This window comes from Staurois parvus, unplaced genomic scaffold (assembly GCF_062004578.1).
Source record: "Staurois parvus isolate SC_StPar_1 unplaced genomic scaffold, SC_StPar_1.0 ptg000473l, whole genome shotgun sequence".
Taxonomy (NCBI): Eukaryota; Metazoa; Chordata; class Amphibia; order Anura; family Ranidae; genus Staurois; species Staurois parvus.
This window is the reverse complement of record NW_028318269.1, coordinates 280,978-305,160: the sequence shown is the minus strand read 5'-3', so window position 1 is coordinate 305,160 and position 24,183 is coordinate 280,978. Positions and strand designations below refer to the sequence as shown.

The following is a 24,183-nucleotide window of genomic DNA, read 5'->3' as shown; positions in this document are numbered from 1 at the left end:
CCCTGTGCCTGTTAGGGGTACAGGGTGATCTGTCCTAATATTGGGGTGGGCGGTTGTTGATTGTTTAATGCCATGTGATTGCATTCCATTGTTCTATTGTGTGTCTTGCTTGGGAGCAAACTATTATGGGATGTATGTGTTTATGTGTATTGGCTTGGTGGGGGAGTATCTCCAGCAGCCTCCCTCCTGATGGGACTGTCTGCTGGTGTGTCTTTTGTTACTAAAGGTAGATTGCCCCACCCTGTGTCATTATGCAGGGAGGGGGAGTTGTTCCCTTGAATGTATATATCTTGTATCTGTGTTAAAATAAAGTAGTCTATTTTCTGGTTTACTTCAAGACTGGTGTCATCTAGTCTTGTATGGTCTGCTGTGGTGTCTGTGGTCGGTGTCCGGACGGGGAAGCAGTATTATAACGGAAGCACAGGTTGGGTCGGTTCCGTTACACTGCCATTTCTTGAAGAACCAGTGAATTTAAATGCAAGTTGGGTTGGTCATATACATGTCCCAGATTCTAACAAGATAGACAATAACAAAAAGAGGATTCTGTTGTGTAGGACTTTCTTGGGACATGATATTGAGAGCTTCTATCAGAAGTGCTCAGCGCAACATAGTAGTTCCATGAGTTCTGTGCCAAAGTGTTAACCTCATGTGCTCTGTCTTTACCTGTAAGCCTGATGGCACAGAGCCAGATCATGTTGGGTTTGAAAAAGAGAAGAAAAGATCAAGTATCTTAATAAAGTGTCTGACCTTGTGAGGGCCCATAGGTAGGAGCTCATGTATCCTTACAAAATAATTAATCTCTAATTTTAGTTGTTTAAACTATAAAACTAAGTGTAACCTTCTATGTTATATTTTTCCAAGTGTAAGGAATGCTGGCAACATTATAAGTACTAATAATTTTGGCACTAGATTTTACAGGGGCTAAACATGACATGCTCTCTTTTATTCAGCAATCTACAAATAACATTGAACTATTCACAGTCTTGGCCTCCGCAATTGCACAATATAATGGTAATTTTATACCATTATTGGTCATTTTAAGGGGTTGTTTGTGTTCTAGTTTTCATCGCCTCCATTTGTTTTAGTAAAAAAAAGTGTGGTTGGGAACTGAATGGAATAGCAGAGAGATGTGTATTTTGAAGGAATGTACACATAAGGGTTCACCACTGAACTTTTCCTTTTTGTTTCTCTCTTTTATTTCTCCATTATTTTGCCAAATTGTGGAAGGGGGAGAGAGAGTGCATTAAATTGTCTTAAACTCTGGTTAAAATAAACCTGTGCTGTGAAAATACCTAGGCTGTCATTGCCAAACTCTCATTTTGTAAGTACTAGTTTTCTAACATATGCTTTGGTGTCATCGGTCATTTTGACTGGCTTTACTGGCTGCATGCTAGTTCCAGGACAGTGACTTGGTAACTGTTTTAAGGTCAGAGCAACAAAAGGCATATTTTGTAATTCTGTCAGTACAGGTTTTCTTTAAAACCCAGGTCCAGCTCAAGATAAAAAATAATTGCTGTGCAGAAATCAAAATAAAGAACTCTGGCTATATAATTGCCATACTTGACCCATGCCCCCTGCAGACTCTGCAGTCCAACACTAGCCCTTTCTCAGGTTGAATGTTGCCCAATGTCATTTTACCCACTTCCTTGGAGCCTAGAGCATCAAAAACCTGCTCTTTAAGGGTGCTTTATGAAGGCGCTCTGGGCTCACAGGAGAACAGCGTAAGAACTGGCACCACTTCAGTTCATTTCACTCTCCAATGCAGTATTCAGGACCCCCTGGCTGCAGAAGGAAGAAAGAACTCATGATGTCACACCAGATCTATAACCAGGATTTTAATTGTGTATTCTTTGTTATCCAAGTCATGGCATAACTAGTTGGTCACATTCCAATGGTACTTGTTCTGCAGAGTTAGATAATTCATACCTTCTCAAAGCCGCTTCAGTTCCAGTGATGCCCCAGAAATTATATCCACACAGACACATTAATCATTCCCTCTTGTATTGAACTGTGTTGTTGCTGTATTGTCTCCCTTTATATTGTAAAGCGCTGAGCAAACTGTTGGCGCTATATAAATCCTGTGTAATAATAATAATGTCGGTGAAATAGACATGTGCACACTCTGTAGGGCCAATTTTGGTTGAAGCCAGGCAGCCCAAAAGTATACTTTTAGATCGTGGGAGGAAACTGGATCACCATAATCTCCTAGATTGTAAGCTTGAAAGAGCAGGGCCCTCGAACCCCTCATGGTTTGTTTTGTTACTGTATTGTCTCATGTTCTGTCCCCCACTATAATGTACAGTGCTGAGCAAACCTTTTGGCGCTATATAAATACTGTATAATAATAATAAGCAAACTAATGCAGACACAGGAGAAGATACAATCCTCATGAAGAACACAGCTTTGTTGGAACTTGAATCCAGGACAGTAAGGCTACAAGGCAAGAATGTTTCCTTTCCCAAAAACGCAAAACTTCAGGAAACATAATGACAGGTTTACCAAAGTGCCAATCAAAACAAATTCAAACACTATACCCACATTTAATAATATAGTTCTGTCTTTTATGTTTGCTGATGTATTAGCAAAGTGATCTCTAATGGGATACCAAATTCAAAACTTAAGCTGGGTACACACTATAAGAAAATCAGAAGAAACATTCTGTACAAGGAACGATCATTCGATTTTCATATACTGTGTACACAATGTTCGACATCCAAATGAGATTTTCTAGACAAAAATTTCTGAAGGGACAAACTCAAAAGTTTTTCTCGTACCTGCACACAGCGTCTGATTTTTACACAATGTGTACAGTAATCATACAGAAATAATTGAATAGAGAAAAACATTAAAAATATGTTTTTTTAATATATTCTTCAGATTTTTTTAGCATATAAAAAAGTAATTTTAACATATATTTGTAAATGCATTCCAAAAATGTACATTTGTATTTTTAAAGATATGCAGCATATTTGAAATTTTTTAAAAATATCTTTCATATATTTTGTAATAAAAACGCATTTCAACATGCAGTGTGTATATAAATATATATATATATATATATATATATATATATATATATATAATTATTATTTATTTTTTTTTAAATATATTTTGAATATGGCCAAAATTGTAGAATTTCAACTATATGGCAATATATTTGGGAAGAATATTTTTAAAATATACTTCAAATATATTTTTCTTCCATATGGGTAATATGGGTCAGTTACATCACAATACGCACCTTTGTCGACCGGTCATTCGATTCTCTCATATTGCATATTTAGATTTCAGAACTAGATTTCAACAATAGGTACTGCCAGTGATGTCTTGAACACAGATGCCTGGTATTGTAGAGGTGTGGTAATGCAAAAAGAGGTCAGAAACAGGAGAGAAATACTGTTTTAAATAAATTGCCTTTAAAGAGACTCTACAGTAATAAAGTGGAGGTACCAGGAGTCTGTGAAGGTTCTCATTTATCCAGGTCATGGTAAATCTGGTAGTAGTCACATTAAGCTGGAGTTATTCTGTACTGGTGAAGTCGGTTCCTAGGCTATACCACTTCTTCAGCTCTTCACCTATGAAGCCTACCTGACACCAGGGATGGGATATATAACTAGAAGAGAGTAGTTCCACAATTTCTATACCTCCCATTCTTGGACAATAGTATCTGTCTTTCTATGGTGACTGGGTTAAGGTATCTGTGCTACCTTTGTGGATATACAGTAAATATTGGTGTATTTTCCTGATATTCATTAGAACTGAAGAAGGGGCTTGGATAAAATACTCAACATCTTTAACATTGCAGAAAAGTCTAGCTGAATGTGACAGGTACCTAGAGGTACATGACCAGAAGCGGACTGACAACTCATGGGGCCCCCAGGCAATAGGGGATCATGGGGCCCCTGTGTCCTCACCCACACTCAAATCACACCCAAATAAGCCTATGAAAGGTACCAGGGACATCTCATGGGGCCCCCTACTGACCCCGGGCCCTCGGGCTGTGCCCGAGTTCCTCAATGGTCAGCCTGCCCCTGTACATGACTACAGCAGCCATTAACTTCCTACTATTATGCTTAAATATTGAGCTATTTTGACAGGCAACGCACCAACACCAAAATTTCTGATATTCCAAATCCTTATTAGACCAATGCTATGATGGTTCTTCTCTAGAAAGAACTGGACCCCAATGCAGGATCAAATGCTTATCCTTTATGTTTTTTTCACCGCAGTGCACAGCAAAGCACATTGTACATTGGGGTGCACAGTTGAGCATACTGTATGCGCTTTTCAAAATGAATGGCAATAGACATTTCAGTGCACTTGAGCAAAGCATGTGGCATCACATATGTTACCGTAGTGCACTGTTTGTGAATAATAGGCCTTTGCTGTTCTTTCTCACAATGCAAACTGTGGGGCCAGTTTATATAGAGGAGTGGATATTGCTATACACCACAGGGCCTAGCACAGACCATTCATAAAATTTGGGCTGTGGTGTGATGCCTGCTGTGGTTCAAGAAGCTCCTTATTGGAGGAGAGCTGGTCATATTACTTGGACCGGTCACATGACTCTCCTTATGGCTTTTTTCTCACTTCACTTTCCATTTATTTAATAGTGCTCCACAGATTTCTGATTCGCAAAGCTGGCGGAGATCAAAGCACATCTATAAACTACATTATTGTGCTTCATAAATCTTTTTTTTTTTTAAAGCAGCAATATAGTGTCCCCTATAAAAAGACTCACTGTTTGAAAACAAACTACACCCTATGTGGCTAATATGTTATGTCAACAGATATTATTAGAGAGACAGAGTAATTACACTAAGCCACTGAGAGCTCCCTTTAGGGGCTAATTTACAAATCTCTACATTTAATAGAGTAATAATTATATGGAAGAGGAGGCACACTGCAATAAATAAAAACATGTGCTCCCTGTAAATCCTGTATGCTTTCCCTTTAAGTTGATTTGTGCAATGTGTTAGATACTGAACTTAATGGATGCGATCACAATTACCATTATTAACTTTCTTAGATATGGTCAAGAGAACAGAGTCTGTGAGTCTCCATTCTATTTATCACACATCATTTAAATTCCCCTGCTAAAGAACTTTCTTCCCCTATCTAAAAGTAATTACAGAGCTATCATTAATAAGCATATTCTTGAATGTTTGCAGGAATTTGCAGAGCATTCATTTTCAAATAAGTTACTTATACACTGACTAATTGTTATTTCCAGTTCCTCTTCTCTTGCTGTGTTGACCCGTTTATTATTATTAACATCATTAGCAAAATTGGGTCTTGAAATGTTGGGTTTATTTTTCGATCTTTGTCTTTGTTTTGCAGCCTCTGGATTTCGAGATGCAGAAAGAGCACTCTCTGGTCTTAGAAGCCCAGAACCGCTTTGTGGATCCTCGCTTCTCAGATCTGGGCACCTTTCGGGATCAAGCAATTGTGAAGGTGTCAGTCCTGGATGTAGATGAACCTCCTAAGTTTCACCCACTAAGTGGGGTCATTGAAGTTTCTGAGGATGCACACATTGGATCAGTAGTCGTGGTAATTACAGCCAGTGATCCAGATAAAGCCAACAACTCAGTCAGGTAACTTGCTGGTTGCTATAATAGCTTATATTGATTGTGCTTGCCTTTGTCAACAAGCCCTTGTTGTGGGCAAGCCCTCCCAAATTATCTAGTTGCAGTTGTGTTTCCAGTTATGGTTACTGTTAATGCTACAGCATACTGCAACATTTTGGACAATTGTCCAACTTTGTGGCAACAGTTTTGCAAAAAGACCTTTTTCTTTGCCACCATAAATCTATCCCTGTGCACAAAGCCAAATCCATGTAGTCATGGTGTGGGAAAACTTGAGGGGCCTGCACAGAGCCCTGAACATACACTATATTTCCAAAAGTATTGGGACGGCTGCCTTTACATGTACATGACCTTTAATGGCATCCCATTCTTACTCCGTAGGGTTCAATATTGAGTTGGCCCATCCTTTACAGTTATAACAGCTTTAGCTCTTCTAGGAAGGCTGTCCACAAGGTTTAGGAGTGTGTCTATGGGAATGTTTGACCATTCTTCCAGAAGTGTATTTGTGAGATCAGGCACTGATTTCGGACGAGAAGGCCTGGCTCACAGTCTCCACTCTGCCTAAAGCTGGCCAAAGATGGATCAAATCTCGGCCTGTTCAGCAGGGACTGGCTGAGATTAATTCCATCTACATGCAGGCTGGTTGTACTGAAGTCAATGCATTCAATCACTGCCTACCTATAGCTGTTAGCAGTAATCATTGTTTTCTGCCAGCAAGGAAGGCTCCCCACTGGCGAACACAACAGCTTCGTGGGATGGATTACCCCATCAATACTGACTGTGTTGTTGGGGAATCAAGCAATTTTCTTTCCTTCCACCCGTGCTGGAAGGAAAGAAAATTGTATCATCTATAGCCTGCTTAGCTTCTTCCAGGGAGACATCACCTTCTCCTGTTGCCTGTCCTTATGGAAGGTTTGTTGACAGTCTAAACACTTCCGTCCAAAACATCTTCTCAGGCACGCATGTGATTGGAAAGGTCATAAAAAGTTACAAACTGCTAACGGCTCTTGTAATTGTCTGTAACTGTCTCATTTATAACCATAGTGAACATGACACACTCCAATGCTGATCATCATAACCAGAAAAGAGGATACGATGCTAAATTTTGACTTCTATGCTAGTTATGGGAAGAGTAAAAGTGTACTGTAAGGAGATAAAGAATTTATAGGACAGATAGGCAGCAACTTATCTTTTCCCAATGTTACTGTGTTTGAAAAAGAACTTTAGAAAAGTCCAATTACCAGAAAAAATGTCATAGTTACATACCAAACCCATCTGCATCTGTTTATTAATTAGACTCTGGAATAATTTTTTTCAAATCTAACACAACCTTATTCATTAAGGCTTTCAGTGCATTGCCCACAGTAACCAGTAAAGAATTCTTCTTGCATAAATCTGTAATCTTATTAAGTCGACAGGCAGTCGAAATGATGCATGTGGAAAATCGGTTAAGCTGTCAAGTACACTAAAGTGTACTTGGGGCTTACATTTGCTTATTGACAGCAACAGTTGGCCATTCAGTAGTGATATTTCTTGTCACTCAGGGCCAGATTTCCATCACTTGAGCCTATAGACACACAGCCCTTGGCACCCAGATGAAAATTTGAGATGGATGATTGCACAGAAGGAAGCTTCCTCTTCCCCCTATAGGCAAGGGTGATGTGCCTACTGGTAAATCCGATCATGTTGTTACTAGACAGACGTAGTAGTTGACTGCCCATACAGATGTAAGAAGAGTGATTACAGCCCTCTAGCTGTGCTCATTGAAAGTTGTAAGTGTATTAAACAATAGATACTGCAGCTGCTGGCAGTAGGGATTATCTTTTCAATCTTTTGATGTCTATTGATCTGGGGGCATTGCAGGAAGGACATTTTTTGTGCCAATTTACATCTTTTTTCTGTGTTGCAGTAGCAAATGCATGCTAAAGTGTATTGTGCCACTCGTTAACATGTATTGCCTTAAGATAGCTCATAAGGGTTGCCAACACACCACAACACAGGCAAAATTGGGTAGGCACTATTTCTTTGAATGTAGCACACTTCAACACAACAGGTTTTGAGGCACACTGCAGTGGAAGTGTGTTTTATTAGTGTGTTGGGGCGCCTTTCAAAATTAATGGCATGTCAACCAAGTGTGGAATGCACTTTGCAGTGAATTGTGGTGATGTCTGTGTGCCACAGTGCAAAAAGTGTTACTGGACACTTAGAAAAAGCTTTCTTTTAGTTTTTTTTATGTTAATTACAGAAATAAGGTAGAGAGGTAAAGTAGATGGGTGAAAGCAACCTAATCTAATGTATGTGTGTGTGTATATATATATATATATATATATATATATATATATATATATATACACAGCTTATAATGTGTGTATTGTATGCTTTTAGCAAGATTGTGCAGGCTGAGAACCAATCTACAATGCATACTTTGTTCTGAACTGTGCATTTTTCTTTTTATATACTGACACATTATTTCAATTGCATTACATATCCAATATGCTGAAGACAAGTTATGTTTCTTGAATAGCTTTTTATTAATAACCACCAATGATATCAAAATCAAGTGTTCCAACAGTCTTTTTTTTCTGTATCTGAAGGAACTTAATTTATTTCTGAAGTCGTTTTGGCTGTGTGTTCTTATATGGTATATATTTTGATTATAAAAAAGAACATAATGTGCATTTTAATAATGTCTCTAACTGAACCTTGAAGTTCATTTCATTGGAAATAATTATACTGTTTTAATATAGTAATTGCCGTAGTTAGATTTTCAATTTATTATTTAAGTGTTTTAACATAAAGTTAAAATCTCTTTATAAAACTGTAGTTGGGCTTTTAAAAGCTTGTAAATGTAGCAGAACATTTTTCTTGCAAAAAAAGTGACAATATTTTCTTATAGTTCTGTGCTTTTTGGAAATGCTTCTGGTACATACGCAGATCAGACCTGTGAAAATGTGTCTTTTTGGGCATTCTAATAACAGGTTTGACCATCCTTGTACAAGGTCCTAACCACTCAAGACCAGGGGTGGACTGACCATTTGGAAACTCGGGCACTGCCCGAGGGCCCGGGGTCAGTAGGGGGCCCCATGAGATACCCCTGGTACCTTTTTCATAGGCTTTTTTGAGTTTGGGCAAGGACACAGGGGCCCCATGATCCCCTATTGGCCGGGGTCCCCATGAGTTGTCAGTCCGCCCCTGCTCAAGACCATTATGAGGATAACAGGATCATTGGTTTTCAGAGTTACATAGAATTTGCAAAAATCATATCTTTTTAGTGCAATATAGCAAACCCCGTCAAAATGGTACATACCCATTTGATTGGTGACTGTAGGTTAAAAAAGTTGCCTAATATCTGCTTTTTTGGTCAGCTCCCCAGCATGATGACTGGACAATGAAGGAGCAGCAGACCACTGTTGTGGTTCTTTTTCCTCCTGTAAACCAGTTCTCAATGCTAGACTGACAGCTCTGCCCAATCCATTAGAGCTTGATTGGCTCTCACGTTGTGCCTTCCATCTCAGGCTGCTGTGTGGGGAAAACAGGCAAAACTTAAAGTAAATTGTAGTTGTTAAAATATATTAAAAACCAAAAACCTGTTTTTTAGTTTTGGATAGAGTAGCTTACCATTAAAGCCCTTGTAATTTTTTTGTTATTTGCTTTAGGGAGATAACACTTTACACCATGTCCCAAAGACACAACAAAAAGAATATTCCATCTTAGACATTTGACATTGGAACATTGTAAGATCTTCTTCACCACCTGTTCTGGGCAGAGTCATGAATGTGATTTCACATCCCTTTCTGTGCCTTTAATAATCGTCTCCATGACAAACAGAGTATATTTCCTCTGTGGGAAACAGACATCAATAAAAAAAAAGCTTTGTCTTTAGATATGCCTCTAAGAGAAATCTCACACAGTCTAATATTTCTAAATATGTAAATTGGAGGCACTAAGATAGGTCTATACTGCAGTGTATAATGACTCTAAAATATAGGCAGCTCTCTAACAAAAAAAGATCTCAAGGGTGCCTCCAGTGAGTATAGTAAGGAAGTACCACTCGCCTGATCCCTTCCAGAATTGCAAACAGAATGCAGCGATTAAGACGGTCACCGGCTTGAGAGATAGTACGGGGTCCCTGACAAAATGTAATAGGAAATAGCAAATCGTAGAGATGAATCTCCTGATCAGACATCCTGGTCAGTTAACAACAACATTCCTCTCATGTGAATCATCTAAAGCAGGGGTCTCCAAACTGTGGCCCAGGGGCCGGATGAAGTCCTTTGCTAGCCCTTATCCAGCCCTTGGAACACTATTCCTTCCAATGATATTATTATTATTATATAGTATTTATATAGCGCCGAAGGGTGTGCTCAGCGCTGTACATTATAGTGGGGGACAGTACATGAGACAATACAGTACAATACAATACACGAGGGGTTCGAGGGCCCTGCTCTTTCGAGCTTACAGTGAAGCACTTCCTCCCATTGACACCAACAATAGGTCACTATTTTTCTCCCACTAATACCAATGATGGGGTACTATTTTTTCCCCCCACTGGCCACAATCCAGCCCCCCCAAGTCAGAAGGACAGTAAAATGGCCCTTTGTTTGAAAAGTTTGGAGACCCCTGATCTAAAGTAAAGCCATGCTTCTGTCCTTATATGGCCAAGATTTGGAGGCTGGAGGCTTTTGTAACTAGTTGTTTTGTGACTTTGTACTACTGTACGATTACTTCTTAAATGTTTTTGTTTTTTATTTTTACATGTTCAAAATAAACTGAACAAAACAAAAACAAAGAATTCATAGTAAGCCACCATATTATTTAGGAAATATGTAATATGCAATTTCCCCAATAAGTATATACTGTACATGTCTGATGGGTGCCAAAAAAGTGTTTACTTCAACAAGTCCAAAAATAACTTTCCTGTATATTTCCTTCCCCTTCATCGAGGTTAAAAGGAATATGAACCATGTGTATGTAAATAATAACACAATATTTTTTTATTGTTATTACTTACATACGAGGTGGTATCAAAAAGTTTCGAGACTAGCTCTGTTTACAAGAAAGCGCTATCACCTTCAAAATAGTCACCTTGAACAGCAATACAGCACTCCAAGCATTCCTGCCTCTTCTGGAATCCGTATATGTTTTCAAAACAGCGACCTTTGATCTGGATCTTCATCTTTGGGAAGAGGGCTAAGTCCGCAGGAGCCAAATCTGGCAAGTAGGGTGTGTGCGGATATGAGATCATGTTTCTGATGAGAAATTTACGTGTGAGGAAAGCTCAGTGACAGGGTTCAGGGAGGATTGCCTGGACTCTTCCATATGACACATAGACAATGGCAGAAAGTTTGGTGATTGTTCTCCAATGATCATCATGCATAAGTTGCCAAAATGGTTTCAACATTTTTGGGGGTTGAGCTTATTGAAGGTCTTCCTGATCTCTCGTTATCTTCTGCTCTTGAAGTGCGCATGCCACTCAAAACACTGTGAACAACTCATTGTAGCATCGCCGTAAACTTGTCGAACCATGTCAAACATCTATGTGGCAGATTTGCCCAGTCTCAAGCTGAATTTTACGTTTGCTCTTTGTTGTAACTTTGTCCCTGATGAAATTGCAGACGTGGTAACGCATGTGGTCAGAATAGCACCATTTGCAGAGCTCGCGATGTACACAGGACAATGTTTTTCAGCATACTGACATATGAAGGTCGGTGCTTCCTGTGACTGTGTACAGCCCTGTGCTGCCATCTGTTGGCTTGTTACAAAACTAATCTTTTTGATACCACCTTGTACACATTTTTTATATTCCATTTAGACCATAACCCCTGTACACATTAACTTTTGATAATAATCAAAATCTTTATATTTGTTAACTTCAGACTATGATGATGGTTGTATTATATTTTGAGTATGATGATCGTTGTGTTGTCTTTGGACTGTGATAATGGTTGAGTTATCTTTGGAATATGATGATGGCTGTGCTATCTTTGGACAATAATTATTGGACTATGACGATGGTTGGGTTATCTTTGGACCAGGGGCAGACTGACAACTCATGGGGCCCCCGGGCAATAGGGGACCATGGAGCCCGTGTCCTTGCCTACACTCAAACCACACCCAAAAAAGCCTATGAAAAAGGTACCAGGGGCATCTCATGGGGCCCCCTTCTGACCCCGGGCCCTCGGGCACTGCCTGAGTTCCCAAATGGTTAGTCTGCCCCTGCTTTGGACTGTGATGATGGTTGTGGTATCTTTGGACTATGATGATGGTTATGGTATCTTTGGACTATGATGATGGTTGGGTTATCTTTTGACTATGATGATGGTTGGGTTATCTTTGGACTATGATGATGGTTGGGTTATCTTTTGACTATGATAATGGTTGGGTTATCTTTTGACTATGATGATGGTTGGGTTATCTTTTGACTATGATGATGGTTGGGTTATCTTTGGACTATGATGATGGTTGGGTTATCTTTGGACTATGATGGTTGTGGTATCTTTGGGCTATGATTATGGTTGTGGTATCTTTGGGCTATAATGATGGTTCTGTTATGTTTGGACTATGATGATGGTTCTGTTATATTTAGAATATGATGATGGTTGGATAATTTTTGGACTATGATGATTGTTGGGTTATCTTTGGACTATAATGGTTGTGGTATCTTTGGGCTATGATGATGGTTCTGTTATATTTGGACTATGATGATGGGTCTGTTATGTTTGGTCTATGATGATGGTTGGGTTATCTTTGGACTATGATGATGGTTGGGTTATCTTTGGGCTATGATGATGGTTGGGTTATCTTTGGGCTATGATGATGGTTGGGTTATCTTTGAGCTATGATGATGGTTGGGTTATCTTTGGGCTATGATGATGGTTGGGTTATCTTTGGGCTATGGTGATGGTTGGGTTATCTTTGGGCTATGATGATGGTTGAGCTATCTTTGGGCTATGATGATGGCTGATTTATCTTTAGACTACATTGAAAAAAACACCCTACATTTCCAGTCTAATATTAAGCAGGGTGAGGTTTCTGTTAATAGGGATACATAAGAGTTCAGACCTGTGTTAGGAGACTAGACAGTGACCACGCAGAGAAGTAACTGCAGACTCGGTAAATATGGCCATATTGTATTGGTTAAATCAGCCATTTCTCTTAGGGGAAATTAAATCTTATCTGGTACACTGAATTACCAGAAACTACTGTATGTAGTGCAGGGGCCTCTGTGATTGAATATAAATTGATTGAATAGATTAGGTAGGTCCTCATATTACATAGTTTTGGTAAATCTAAAGTTGATTGTACAAAAACTGTACGGTCATATTGTTACGTGTATGATGACCCTAGCAACACAAAGGACTGGATGCTCATAACCAGAAGCTATTAGTCATGTAAGCACTGGCTGTTAGAAAATATTTTCTGGTCAGTTATTTTCTGCACTTCCTTTTTAAAGCCTATTCTTTTGTCTATTTCTCTTAACAGAATAACTTACATCTAAATGTGTTTACTTCCCAAGGTATTTACTGGACAAATCATCAGATGATGGAATTTTCGAAATAGATGAAGAGACGGGTGAAGTTAGAATAACTAAACCACTGGACCGTGAGACCTCTGGCTGGCACAATCTGACTGTTCAGGCAATGGAAGCAGGTTTTCTTACGTCTTTATTTTACCTCCGTCAGCGTACCAGTCAGTGTCATGTATCCATTTTAATGGTCTGCTTTCATCCTATATTCAGAGCTTATCAGCTCAGGGCATTCTGTCTAACTATTGTTGGTCATAGATGAGCTACATTTTCATGCAGTGCAATTACAATAAAAAAAAAGCTCTCACTTTCAGCTTACAGACGATGAAAAGTCACAAATCATTGTTCCTGTATGAGCATTGACTGTATTCAAAAACCCATTTTGACTATTAGGTTAGGAAACAGTTGGTGAGCCTTTTAAGAGAAACTGAAGTCTGGAAGTGGTGTCAGAGGGTAAAGGACTAGTTAGAATTGTCTGTGGTCTCACTGCAGCTGATTTTTTCATGTCTGGGTGGAGACAGCTATCTTTCTCAGAGTCTCCAGAACAGTGAGCAGCACAGTAGAGACATTACCAAATATCACTCCAAATCTCCTAAAATAAACCATGAGAGGCAGCAGTGCCTTAGATCTTTCAGTGCATTTGGGCAGGGCTGACTCACCCGGTGCATACGGGCCATTTTGCTCATTTTCACTCTTCTCCTTCCTCCAGACTCTCTGGTGTATTTTCTCACTGATGTCTGGGACCAGGCGAGGCTGCATTCATGGGACATCAACATTATGGTGGTACCCTGACTTTGAAGCGAGCCATACATCCTGGTGTCTCTGCTCAGGAGGATGATTTCCACCAGTCCATCTTGACTTTACCATCTCTCTCTTAGTGACAAAACAGGGTCCTGCCAGGCACCAGTGCAGACCCCATGCATAATCAACCCTTTTCTCTCCCGTACCATGAGTACTTGTTGCTCCTAGAAATGACATGCCACCACTTTACCCCCTGCGTGTGCATTACAGGCCCAGGTTCTTCCATACGCCATTACCACCATGCACCTCTTTAAGTAACCTCAGACCAGGCTAGGACAAAGTTTCAGATGCTGTACTGGAAACTCTCAGCATAGCCGTTCCAAACCAAAGTGCACAGTCTTATCCCTAAAACAGTTTCTAACACAGGCTTGTGGCTGTCCAGTGTACCTGCACAGACTAGAGTCCATACAAAGCAGAGTCCACAGTGGCAGATCTGCAGAGCTGGTGCTCTACGGGGAAGACTGCAGGTCCCAACAAGCCCCCTACATGTGGAAGTTTCCTAGAGGCAGGCAAGGCTCTGTGATGTGGCTGGAGATTACATGCTATGTCTTGTCTGTGCCTCTTCCCATGTAGACTGTCTGACTGGGTAGAACCCACCCCCCTTTTATTATCAGCACAGGGAGAGAGGTAGAGCTCAGTAGAAAATGCAGTAAACAGAGTAACTGTTTCCCTCCCCAGCTGGGGCAGCACTAACCAGCATTTCACCCTGCCTACATGCAGATTTACAATAATAAATAAATGAACCCCTCCATGCTATGACAACAAATCCCAAAGAAAAAAAAAGGAAAAACCAAGATAGGTTGATCAGCAGCTATTAAAAGCTATACCCCTTATGAATAATTTTACCAGTGTTTACAGCACTAAAATCAATACAATGGTTTATGCACTGAAAAATTCCTATCATTGAATATTCAAATTCACAAAGTCCAATAGTTTATATTCTGAAAATTTCAACCACCATGTGACTTTAATCTTGACTTTAGGAGCCGGCCACCACTCCTTAAGAAATGCACTTACCGAAAGGGCATGTCCATCTTTCCTCAAGAATAGGCAAACACAGCTTCAAATGCTTCCAGCACAGGGTGTCTCCTCTTTAACATTTCTCCTTTCAGGGATAAATTCACACCCCCCCCCAAAATGTGACTGTATCCAAGATCCAAGAGGATCAACATGCACAGCTGCATTGCTTTAAGGCTTTGTTCACACCAGCCTTCAGCTTTTTAGTGTGTGGGCTAGTATCTGTTGTGTACCAGCAGTGAGGGGATGTGCTGTTTCAGCACATCACACTGTTTACAGTTTTTGCTCTTTTTCTTTAGTTTATTGAAGTGTCACAAAATGAAACTTTATTAAAGTGTATGTGGCACAGCTACAGCAAGTAGAATATTTGGTGCACTCCGAGATGGAGTAAGGAGGTAGATAAGGCACAAAATAGTATATATTAGAAAGTATAAGTAAAAATAATAATAATAAATAGTAAGCATATAATCAATGGTGATGGAATTAGGGAAAATAAATCATAAACAATATACTGTAATAAATATACAAACAAAATGTCCTTAGAAAGAGTCCTATATAATTTTGATGCAACATGGAGTGGAAGCAGCTGGCCAATAATGAGCTAGAGAGGCCCTGTGGAAGATCAGGAAGAAAGCTGTGGTGCCCTGTAAGTGCAGTATAAAAGCTTTGTAATGAATAAAAAGTGTAGTAATACAGTCCACTCACAAAGCTTAAGTAGGTTTGCGCTTGTAAATTAATAAGCTGTGGTGCAGCAAGAAGCAGTTACATTCAGTGTGGTGGGCTGCAATACAGAAAAAATGCAGCATGCCTGCATTTTATCACGCAGCTCCACACCGCACATCACTGCTATTTTGTGGTGCGAATGAGAGACATAGAAAACATTTTTTTAGCAGGTCACCTATAAGGCCTATAAATAAAATACATTTTAATCATATTATCTTGAGATGTGCTGATAGCTTTTGGATGACATAATATATACACATAGACTGTGTTATTGTTAATCACCAATACTGTCTGTGTGCATTTTTAATAAAAGTTATTCTAACATGGGATAAAAATGTGCCATTCTGCAAGTATTATTTGTCACTGTGAAAAAGAAACTCTTACTCTTGGTTGTCTACAGGGCTTGAAATTTCCACTCGTCTGCTCGCCAATGGCGAGTGGAAATTATGGTGGGGCGAGTGTGTCCCTCAGGGCAGGGGCGTATCTACCGCGAGGCAAACAAGGCGTTTGCCTAGGGTGGCAATTTTTAGGGGGGCAGCAGCACCCCCCAGAAGAAGGGACCTTTTGGGCAGCAGTGGACAGAGCCATGCAGGGCCGCCAGCAGAGGGGTCGCACCGGTTCCCTTGCAGTGGCCCGGACAGCAGGAGAATCGATGTGGGGGAGGCCAGTTGCAGAGCGATGCTCCTGTACCTCTCCCTCCAGCAGCTGATGAGCCAGGACCAGGGGACAGCCTGGAGCAGGGAGAGGAGAAGTGTTGGAGAGGAATAAGCCCACAGCAGGTGAGCTGTGCTGTGTTCTGTGGGATCTCCCTGCCTCCCTCCCTACACTGACAAATCGTATAGGGCTGTAACCCCCCCCCCCCCCTTCCTGCTGCCCGGAGATCAGCAGCCCTTGGAGAAGGTGTTTGTGTGCAGCCCCATACGATGTGAGAAAGGAAGAGAGAGAGATGGGGAAGAAAGAGAGAAGGAGAGAGAAGAAGAGAGAGGGGGGAGAGAGAGAGAAAAGAGAGAAGGAGAGGGGGGAGAAGAAGAGAGAGAAGGAGAGGGGGGAGAAAGAGAGAGAAGAGAGGGAGAGGGAGAAGAGAGAGAAGGAGAGGGGAGAGAGAGAGGGGGGGAGAAAAGAGAGAGGGGGGAGAGAGGAGAGTGGGAAGAGAGAGAGAAAGAGGAGAGTGGAAGAGAGAGAGGAGAGAGAGATAGCGAGAGAGAGAGAGAGGGGGGGTGTATTTCTGTGTATGTACATGTATCTGTGTGTATGTGTGTGTATACATGTGTCTGTATGTGTGTGTGTGTGTACATGTGTCTCTGTGCGTGTGTGTACATGTTTCTGTATGTGTGTGTGTGTGTGTGTATGTACATGTTTGTGTGTGTTTGTTGGTAGCGAGTAACCCTAAGGCCTGGCTAGTAGCTCAGGACTTGAAATTTTAAGCCCTGAAATCAGATATCCAATGTTTTGCTCAGACTGTCAAATATAATAAAAATAATAAAAATGATATGTGACACTCAGAAGCAGCTGGCCATTATAGAAAGTATTATAATCAAGAAAGAAGTATGGCAATGGAGATAGCTTTGAGGAATCCCAATCTTGCCTCAACCCACACTTCAGCATACTCCAGCAGTGTTAGTAGGAAAGGGTTACAGTTTCAAACTTGTTTGCAGCAGAAAACCAGTAGAGTGAGGCCCTTTTCACACAGGCTTTCCAATGAAGTCTGCCTGTCAGTTTTTGCCCCAATTTACACTATGACTCGCACAGGAACGCTCAGCAGTTTCCTGTTTGATTCACATGCGATTCAGTGCTGTGCAACTTGAGCCCATTCATTTTGAATGGACTCATATCATCTTGCATTGCATCAAAAGTTTTGGAAATGCACTGAAACTGGATTGCTTGGTACATACGCACTGCATGTGTGACCTACATTTGGGGTGTTCTTAACATGATCATGGGTTTTCACGCACCGTGTTGTGGTGTGAACAGGGATTTTAAGGCAGACCTCATTAAAAGCTCCATATAGGTCTGTGAGCAGGCATATGTAAACAGACTTGTGTCCATCCAGATCCGGAAAAAAAATGGAAAAGGGCGATGTCCAGACACCCATATAGCCATTACTGGTCCACCATAGACCTCTGTCAAAATGAGGACACAAACTGAAGGAATATGGGTATCACAACACCGGCATTCCTTCCGTTCAGCTTTCATTTTTAGGAAGGAGGACAATAATAGTAGCCTGCATGTTTCAATGTGATAAGTAAATGTGATGCAATGCAAGGGAAAAGAGCTTTGAAATTCAAAATGCTGTTTTGGTGGTGGCCTAGTGAGAGGATATTGAACACTAGTCTCTAAAAAAAAAAAAAAAATGCAATGTAGCACTCACCACTGAAGGGGTTGCTGGGGAAAACTCAGATCTCAAAGTCCTTCAGGAGCAGCTGTAAGTATTGATGGAGATAGAGGGGACAGCCGGCTAGTTTGCAATTCTGTAAGAGCAGTCACAGTCCTTGTAGCAATCTCTGGCATCTAACCCTTAAAGCACAAGTACACCTGGAGCTCCAGACAAAAGGCCCTACTCACAATATCCAGAGACAGCTCCCCAACCAGATTCCCTCTAACAGTGAAAGGTTTCCCTCTCCAGCCCAGTTTTCATAGGTAGCATCTTTCAACAAGTTTCTTTAGGTCCAGTTTCCTCCAGGCCCTTCTTTCACACAGGCTGTCTCCAAGGGGGGAGACCCCAGGAGAGAGACCCCTTATCAAACCCTTCCAAATATTTAGCTTCTCCCCAGCCGCACCTCCTAGGCCAGCCTCCCAGGGTTTGGGAAAGATAAATATTCATAACCCATCCTACCAAATCTACTCACCCTACCTACCCAATCCTACTTTGTTTCTGGAAACTTCTTCCAAAGGCAGACAGGCGCAATCAACTACGAGGCTTAGGGATAGATCTGACCAGACCTGAAAAATAAATTGCTGCTCAGCTGGGTACAGCAGAGCCAAAAACTAAAGCCAGCCTAGGGCAGGACACTACACCAATTACTTTATATGTGTGGTGAAGATGTACGAGTCTTGGAAGGGCATTGAGAACTATTTTAGTGTGACAAAGAGGAGACATCAGAGGAGGAGGGCAGTGTTGAAGAAAAATATCTGCTGCAATATATCCCCAGTTTGCTGAGTATGTGCATTTGACCACCACTGATTGTCCATTAGGAAAGAATAATATCTACAGCAGGTGGTTCTGTCACTCCAAGAGCGCTCAATTTTTCCTGCAGCTGTCAAAAGATGAACCTGAATATACAAGGTTCAGCTACTTCTGCTGAAAAGCTCCATCACCAATGATTACTATTCCCTGCACCTTCCCCAGGCTGCTATTTATTTTTTTCTGTTGACTTCACTCCCATCCCACTTGCTGTTCTTTCTTGTACAGCTTTGGTTAATTCTTCACAAGCAACACCTTCCATGCCCACACACTAGCTACCGATTGAGTTGAGACTACAGCAAACATCTCCACTTATATTTTTTTTTTTCATCATCCAGTGCCTACTGTCAGCTGCCAAACTCCACTGCTTCAAATAAAAATGTAAAAAGCAAATATTGCTTGACCAATGTCCCAGTAGAAGACCACAAAGAAGAAAGAAGGGGCGCTGGCACAATTTAATCTAAAGGCTTTAGAGAAACACACCAGAGAAACAGCTAAATACACAGATTTAGTACATATAAGGAAGCTGTTTTATCTGGCCACACACCTAAATAGTTCCTTTGTGCTGCTTCCTTCTCCCCCCCCCCCCTCTCTGAGCACTGCTGTACATGGACTGTAAGAGGGTTATGCCAAGTCAAATTCAGGCACTTACACTGCTTGCATTCAGAAAATACATTAAGGCAAGCCTTCCCTCAAAAGTAAAAGTGCTGCCCATCCTACTCTCCCAACCCCCTAACATATATGAAGTGTTTTTGCTTTTGGGAATGGGTAACTTTTTTGACAGGTATCCACTCTCACTTACTCGATTTTCCCCTAGGCGAGACTGATGCTCACTTGTGATATCCCCTGCCTGCAGCCTATTGGGACACATCATACGTCCCTGGAGGCTGCAGGACCAATCCCACTGCACTGCTTTGATTCCCATGTGGCACTACTCCCTTAGGAGTTGCTAACATTTTGGGTCCCTCTATAGTCCAGCACAGCCAGGCAACACTCATTTTCCATTCGGACTTGCATCTAGGAGACAGTAACCAGTCCTTGAGCTTGTTTTATGGATTTTGTTAGAGGAATTAGAGCTTGGACAGGGTAAGGGGTGTATGGGATGCCAAAGGTAAATGGCAACAGAGGATAATCTTCTTGAACTACTGTATGTACGAGTCTCTTTTAGCAGCAAAAGAACAGATCCTTCTTCTTGGAGAGCTAGCCAGCATCTCCTGTAGCACTACCCCAGACCCTAGATACTCCTTATCCAGCTGTTCTGGGTGAATCCCTGGGCAGAGAATCCAGTGCCTGTTGCTTTACGAGAAGACAGTCCCAGGTGGTAAGCCAATCCAGTTTCCCACCAGAGTGCTGCTTTCCCTTACTGGCCCAAGTGGTACAGGTCTAGTCACTCATTCCTTCTCCTTTGCTGCTGCGGGGTTGGTGGCTGCTTTCAGGCCTTCTGCTGGGCCTCTCCTTCCCTACTGCATAGGTGGTCCTTGCTCTGGGGGCCACTGAGGTAATGAGTGTTCCTCCTTTCATGTTTCCCTGCCTGTAGGTGAGCCTCTGCCCATCTGGGCTACCTCCCAGACTACTGCTCTCCAGCCTCACTTCTCCATCTTCCAACCAAACACTCTTGCTGCTGAGCAGGCTCTCTCACTTTTAAGGGCTGTCCTGGCCCCATGCCAAGCCTCCTGTTGGAAATTGCCCAGAATCCTTCAAAAGTGCCAATCAGCCACTCTTTACCTCTGCCCACTCCTTCTAGGCTTCTTTCTCCAAAGTTCCAGAGCAGGGTGAAGTCTCAGGGAACTGGTCTACAGAGCCTCTCGGCCCCTGACCACAATTTGACCCCCTGACTGTCACACCTGGGCTGCTACTCAGTCCCTATCTATCAATTGGAGTCTAGCTCCCCCTAGCTACCTAGGAGGGGGCTACATGCACATGCAAGGTGGGATGCCAGCTGTGATCTGATCAGTAAGTCACAACTCGCTACAAGTCCAAGATGGCAACACCAGAGGGCAGAAGCCCAGAATAAATGGACCTCTGGCAGGACAGTGCTGGCATCCATGGGTTGGAAAGTGTTTGTTTCCTAAAAGTCAGCAGCTATCGAAGTTCCTCTTTAATAATGTATTAGCGATTACAGAGCTGCTTTAATTTGTGTCTTTTATATCTGCCTGGATGTCAGATTTAATTTTGACAGTTTTCAAAACTGTGCTCAGTTCAAAAAAGTGAGAAATGTGCGAAAGCTCAAAAAGGAGCATTATTTCTGTGATTTTTTTTATAAAAAGAAATTTATTAATGACCATAATTGCATTGTTTTAAAATAGTAGGAGGTTTTTTCATCCATGAAGGATCAAAGGGGCATATTGGGTGAATGGTCCGCAAATTAAATTCTAGGAAGCTCAGCCATCTGTAGCGAAGAATCACTTATCATTGCTATGTGTAATCTTTACAGATGATCCTCAGAAGATTTCATCGCTCGCCCTGCAAATTCGCATCCTGGATGTAAATGATAATCCTCCTGAGCTGGCTACACCTCATGAGTCTTCTGTTTGTGAGGATGCTTTACCTGGGCAGGTAATGCACCACAGCCCGAGAAATGGAATTGAATGATCACTTGGACCAACAAACTTTGAGGTTTCATTTAAAGAATATTTCCACCTGGCACAAACAATTTATGGATGGTTAGGATTTGAAGGAAAAATGCTGCTCAGTAGTTTCATTTATCTGCTGTGCACATTTTTACTTCTCTGAAGGGATCACTACAAATTGTTGGGACTTTATGAGATTATGAGAAGAACGTCAGGTAAAAAAACATAGAAGCTGGGCCAAAAGAGATCTAATCCTATAACCACTCCACCCTACTTACTTGTGTCTAGTTTAGTTATTCCCAACATTTAGCCAACATATTGAAGTGGACATAATACCAGAACTTTTGGGGGTTTTGGATAAAATGTGGAAGGGTTAGGAGAACCACTGGGGGATTCCAGAATGGAAAAAAGGGTTAGGAGAGCCACTGGGGGATTCCAGAATGGAAAAAGATTTGGAGGTCCTAGTAGATCACACGCTCAGTAATGGCATGCAATGCCAAGCTGCAGCAAGTAAAGCAATCAGAATATTAGCTTGCATAAAAAAGGGTATTTACTCATAAGATAAAACTATAATTTTTCCACTTTACAAGACTCTGGTTCAGTCACATCTTGAGTATGCCATCCATTTCTGGTCATCAGTCCTCAAGAAACATGTGCTAGAACTGGAGAAAGTCCAGAGAAGGACGACAAAGCTAATATGGGGACTCAAGGACCTCAGTTACTAGGAACAACTACAAACATTAAATGCATTCTCCCTGGAGACAAGATGTTCGAGAGGTGATATGATAGCAAAATACAAATACCTCAATGATGATTCTGGCACAGGGAGGAAACTTGAGTTTCAAGGAGCTTAAGAAGATACGCGGCCACTCATTGACATTTGAGGAGAAACAGTTCAACCTTAAACTATGTAGGGAGTTCTTTATTGTTAGAGTGATACGAATGTGGAACTCCCTCCCACAATCAGTGGTGTCAGAGGGAAGGGTCAATAGTTTAAAAAAACTCTTAGATCGGCATCTTAGTGAACGTAATATACAAGGATATGGGAAATGATATTGACATAAACACACACACATACACACATATACATAGGTTGAACTAGACTAATTTCTTTATTCAACCCTACCAACTATGTAACTGTGTAACCTTTGACTGATTTGCATTGCTGTCTGTGTCCCTACTGGGGAGATTCACCCTCTCTATGGGCAGCACAGAGGCAAAGTGGTCAGCACTTCCACCTAGCAGCACTCTGGTCGCTGGTCCAAATCCCAACCACAGCACTACCTGCACTGAGTTTATATGTTCTTCCTGTGCCTGTGTGGGTTTCCCCCGGGTAATCCGGTTACCTCCCACACTTCAAAGACATGCTGGTAGGTTAGGCTGGCTCCTGTCTAAATTGTCCCCAGTATGTATGAATGTGGCTTATTACAAGCTCCTTGAGGGCAGGGACTGATGTGAATGTACTATACAGTTGCAAGAAAAAGTATGTGAACCCCTTGGGATTACGTGGAATTTTGCATGAATTGGGCATAAAATGTGCTCTGAACGTCATCTAAGTCACAACAATAGAAGAACACGGTCTGCTGAACATAATACTACACAAACATTAGATGTTGCCATGGTTTAATTGCACATAACATGTAAACATTCACACTGCAAGGAGGAAAAAGTATGTGAGGCCCTAGCTTAATGACTTCTCCCAGAGCTAATTGGAGCCAGGAGTGAGCCAACCTTGACTCCAATCAGTGTGATGATAATGGATGTGTTGCTGAAAGCTGTCCTGCCCTTAAAAAACACACACCTTTTTTGGGTTTACTGGTTTCAAGAAGCACTGGTTTCAAGAAGGACAATGACCCAAAGCATACAAGTAATTCAACAAAACAATGGCTGCAACAGCACAGAATATGCCTTCTGGTGTGGCCCAGTCAGAGTCCTGACCTCAACCCGATTGAAATGCTGTGGCATGACCTTAAGAGAGCGATTCACACCAGACATCCCAAGAATATTGCTACACTGAAACAGTTTTGTGAAGAGGAGTGGTCCAAAATTACTCCAGATCGTTGTGCAGGTCTGATCTGCAACTACAGGAAACGTTTGGTTGAGGTTATTGCTGCCAAAGGAGGGTCAACCAGTTATTAAGTCCCAAGGTTCACATACTTTTTCCTCCCTGCACTGTGAATGTTTACATGTTATGTGAAATTAAACCATGGCAACATCTAATGTTTGTGTAGTATTATGTTCAGCAGACTCTGTTCTATTGTTGTGACTTAGATGACATTCAGAACACATTTTTCTTTTTTTCCGCCATCACTTTTCTATGTTTCTGTGTTTCTAAATTATCATGTTTTTTGGGGGGTTTTTTGCATGCTAGTCTCATATCGAAAACGGAATAGGTTACTGAAGTTACAAAAATTCATGACAGAATACAACTTCAGAAATGATATAATGTGCTGTATTGTGTTGTAATGTATTCTTTCGTTTCTGAGCATGGGCAGTCTTGGTCACTCGATTTTTCTGCACAAATACTATACTAATTATACGAAAATCATTCATTCTGTTATTGTACGAGAAACATTGTCGTGCTTGTCCCTTTGGTTATTTTCATATGAGCTGACGTGATAGACTCTCAAAAGCTGTGTACTAACGGATAGATTATTGGAAGATCGCTCCACATGCTTTTTTTGTTTTCACCTGATTTTCCCATTGTGGAATTACAGAACAAGTCTAGTTCAGTGTAACTAACTACTACTAGCAGTATCCCATTATTTCCTTTGAAGAGGC

The 24,183-nt window shown here is 41.3% G+C and overlaps 1 protein-coding gene across 1 annotated transcript in view; it reads left to right on the top strand.

The window, feature by feature from the left end:
• Nucleotides 1-24,183, top strand: part of CDH22 (cadherin 22) — a 542,246-nt gene that overhangs the window by 497,930 nt on the left and 20,133 nt on the right. Inside the window, exons 8-10 of the mRNA XM_089689403.1 lie at nucleotides 5,341-5,594; nucleotides 13,102-13,235; nucleotides 21,267-21,388. Coding sequence (XP_089545529.1) covers nucleotides 5,341-5,594; nucleotides 13,102-13,235; nucleotides 21,267-21,388 — 510 coding nt within the window. The remainder of the gene's footprint in view (nucleotides 1-5,340; nucleotides 5,595-13,101; nucleotides 13,236-21,266; nucleotides 21,389-24,183) is intronic.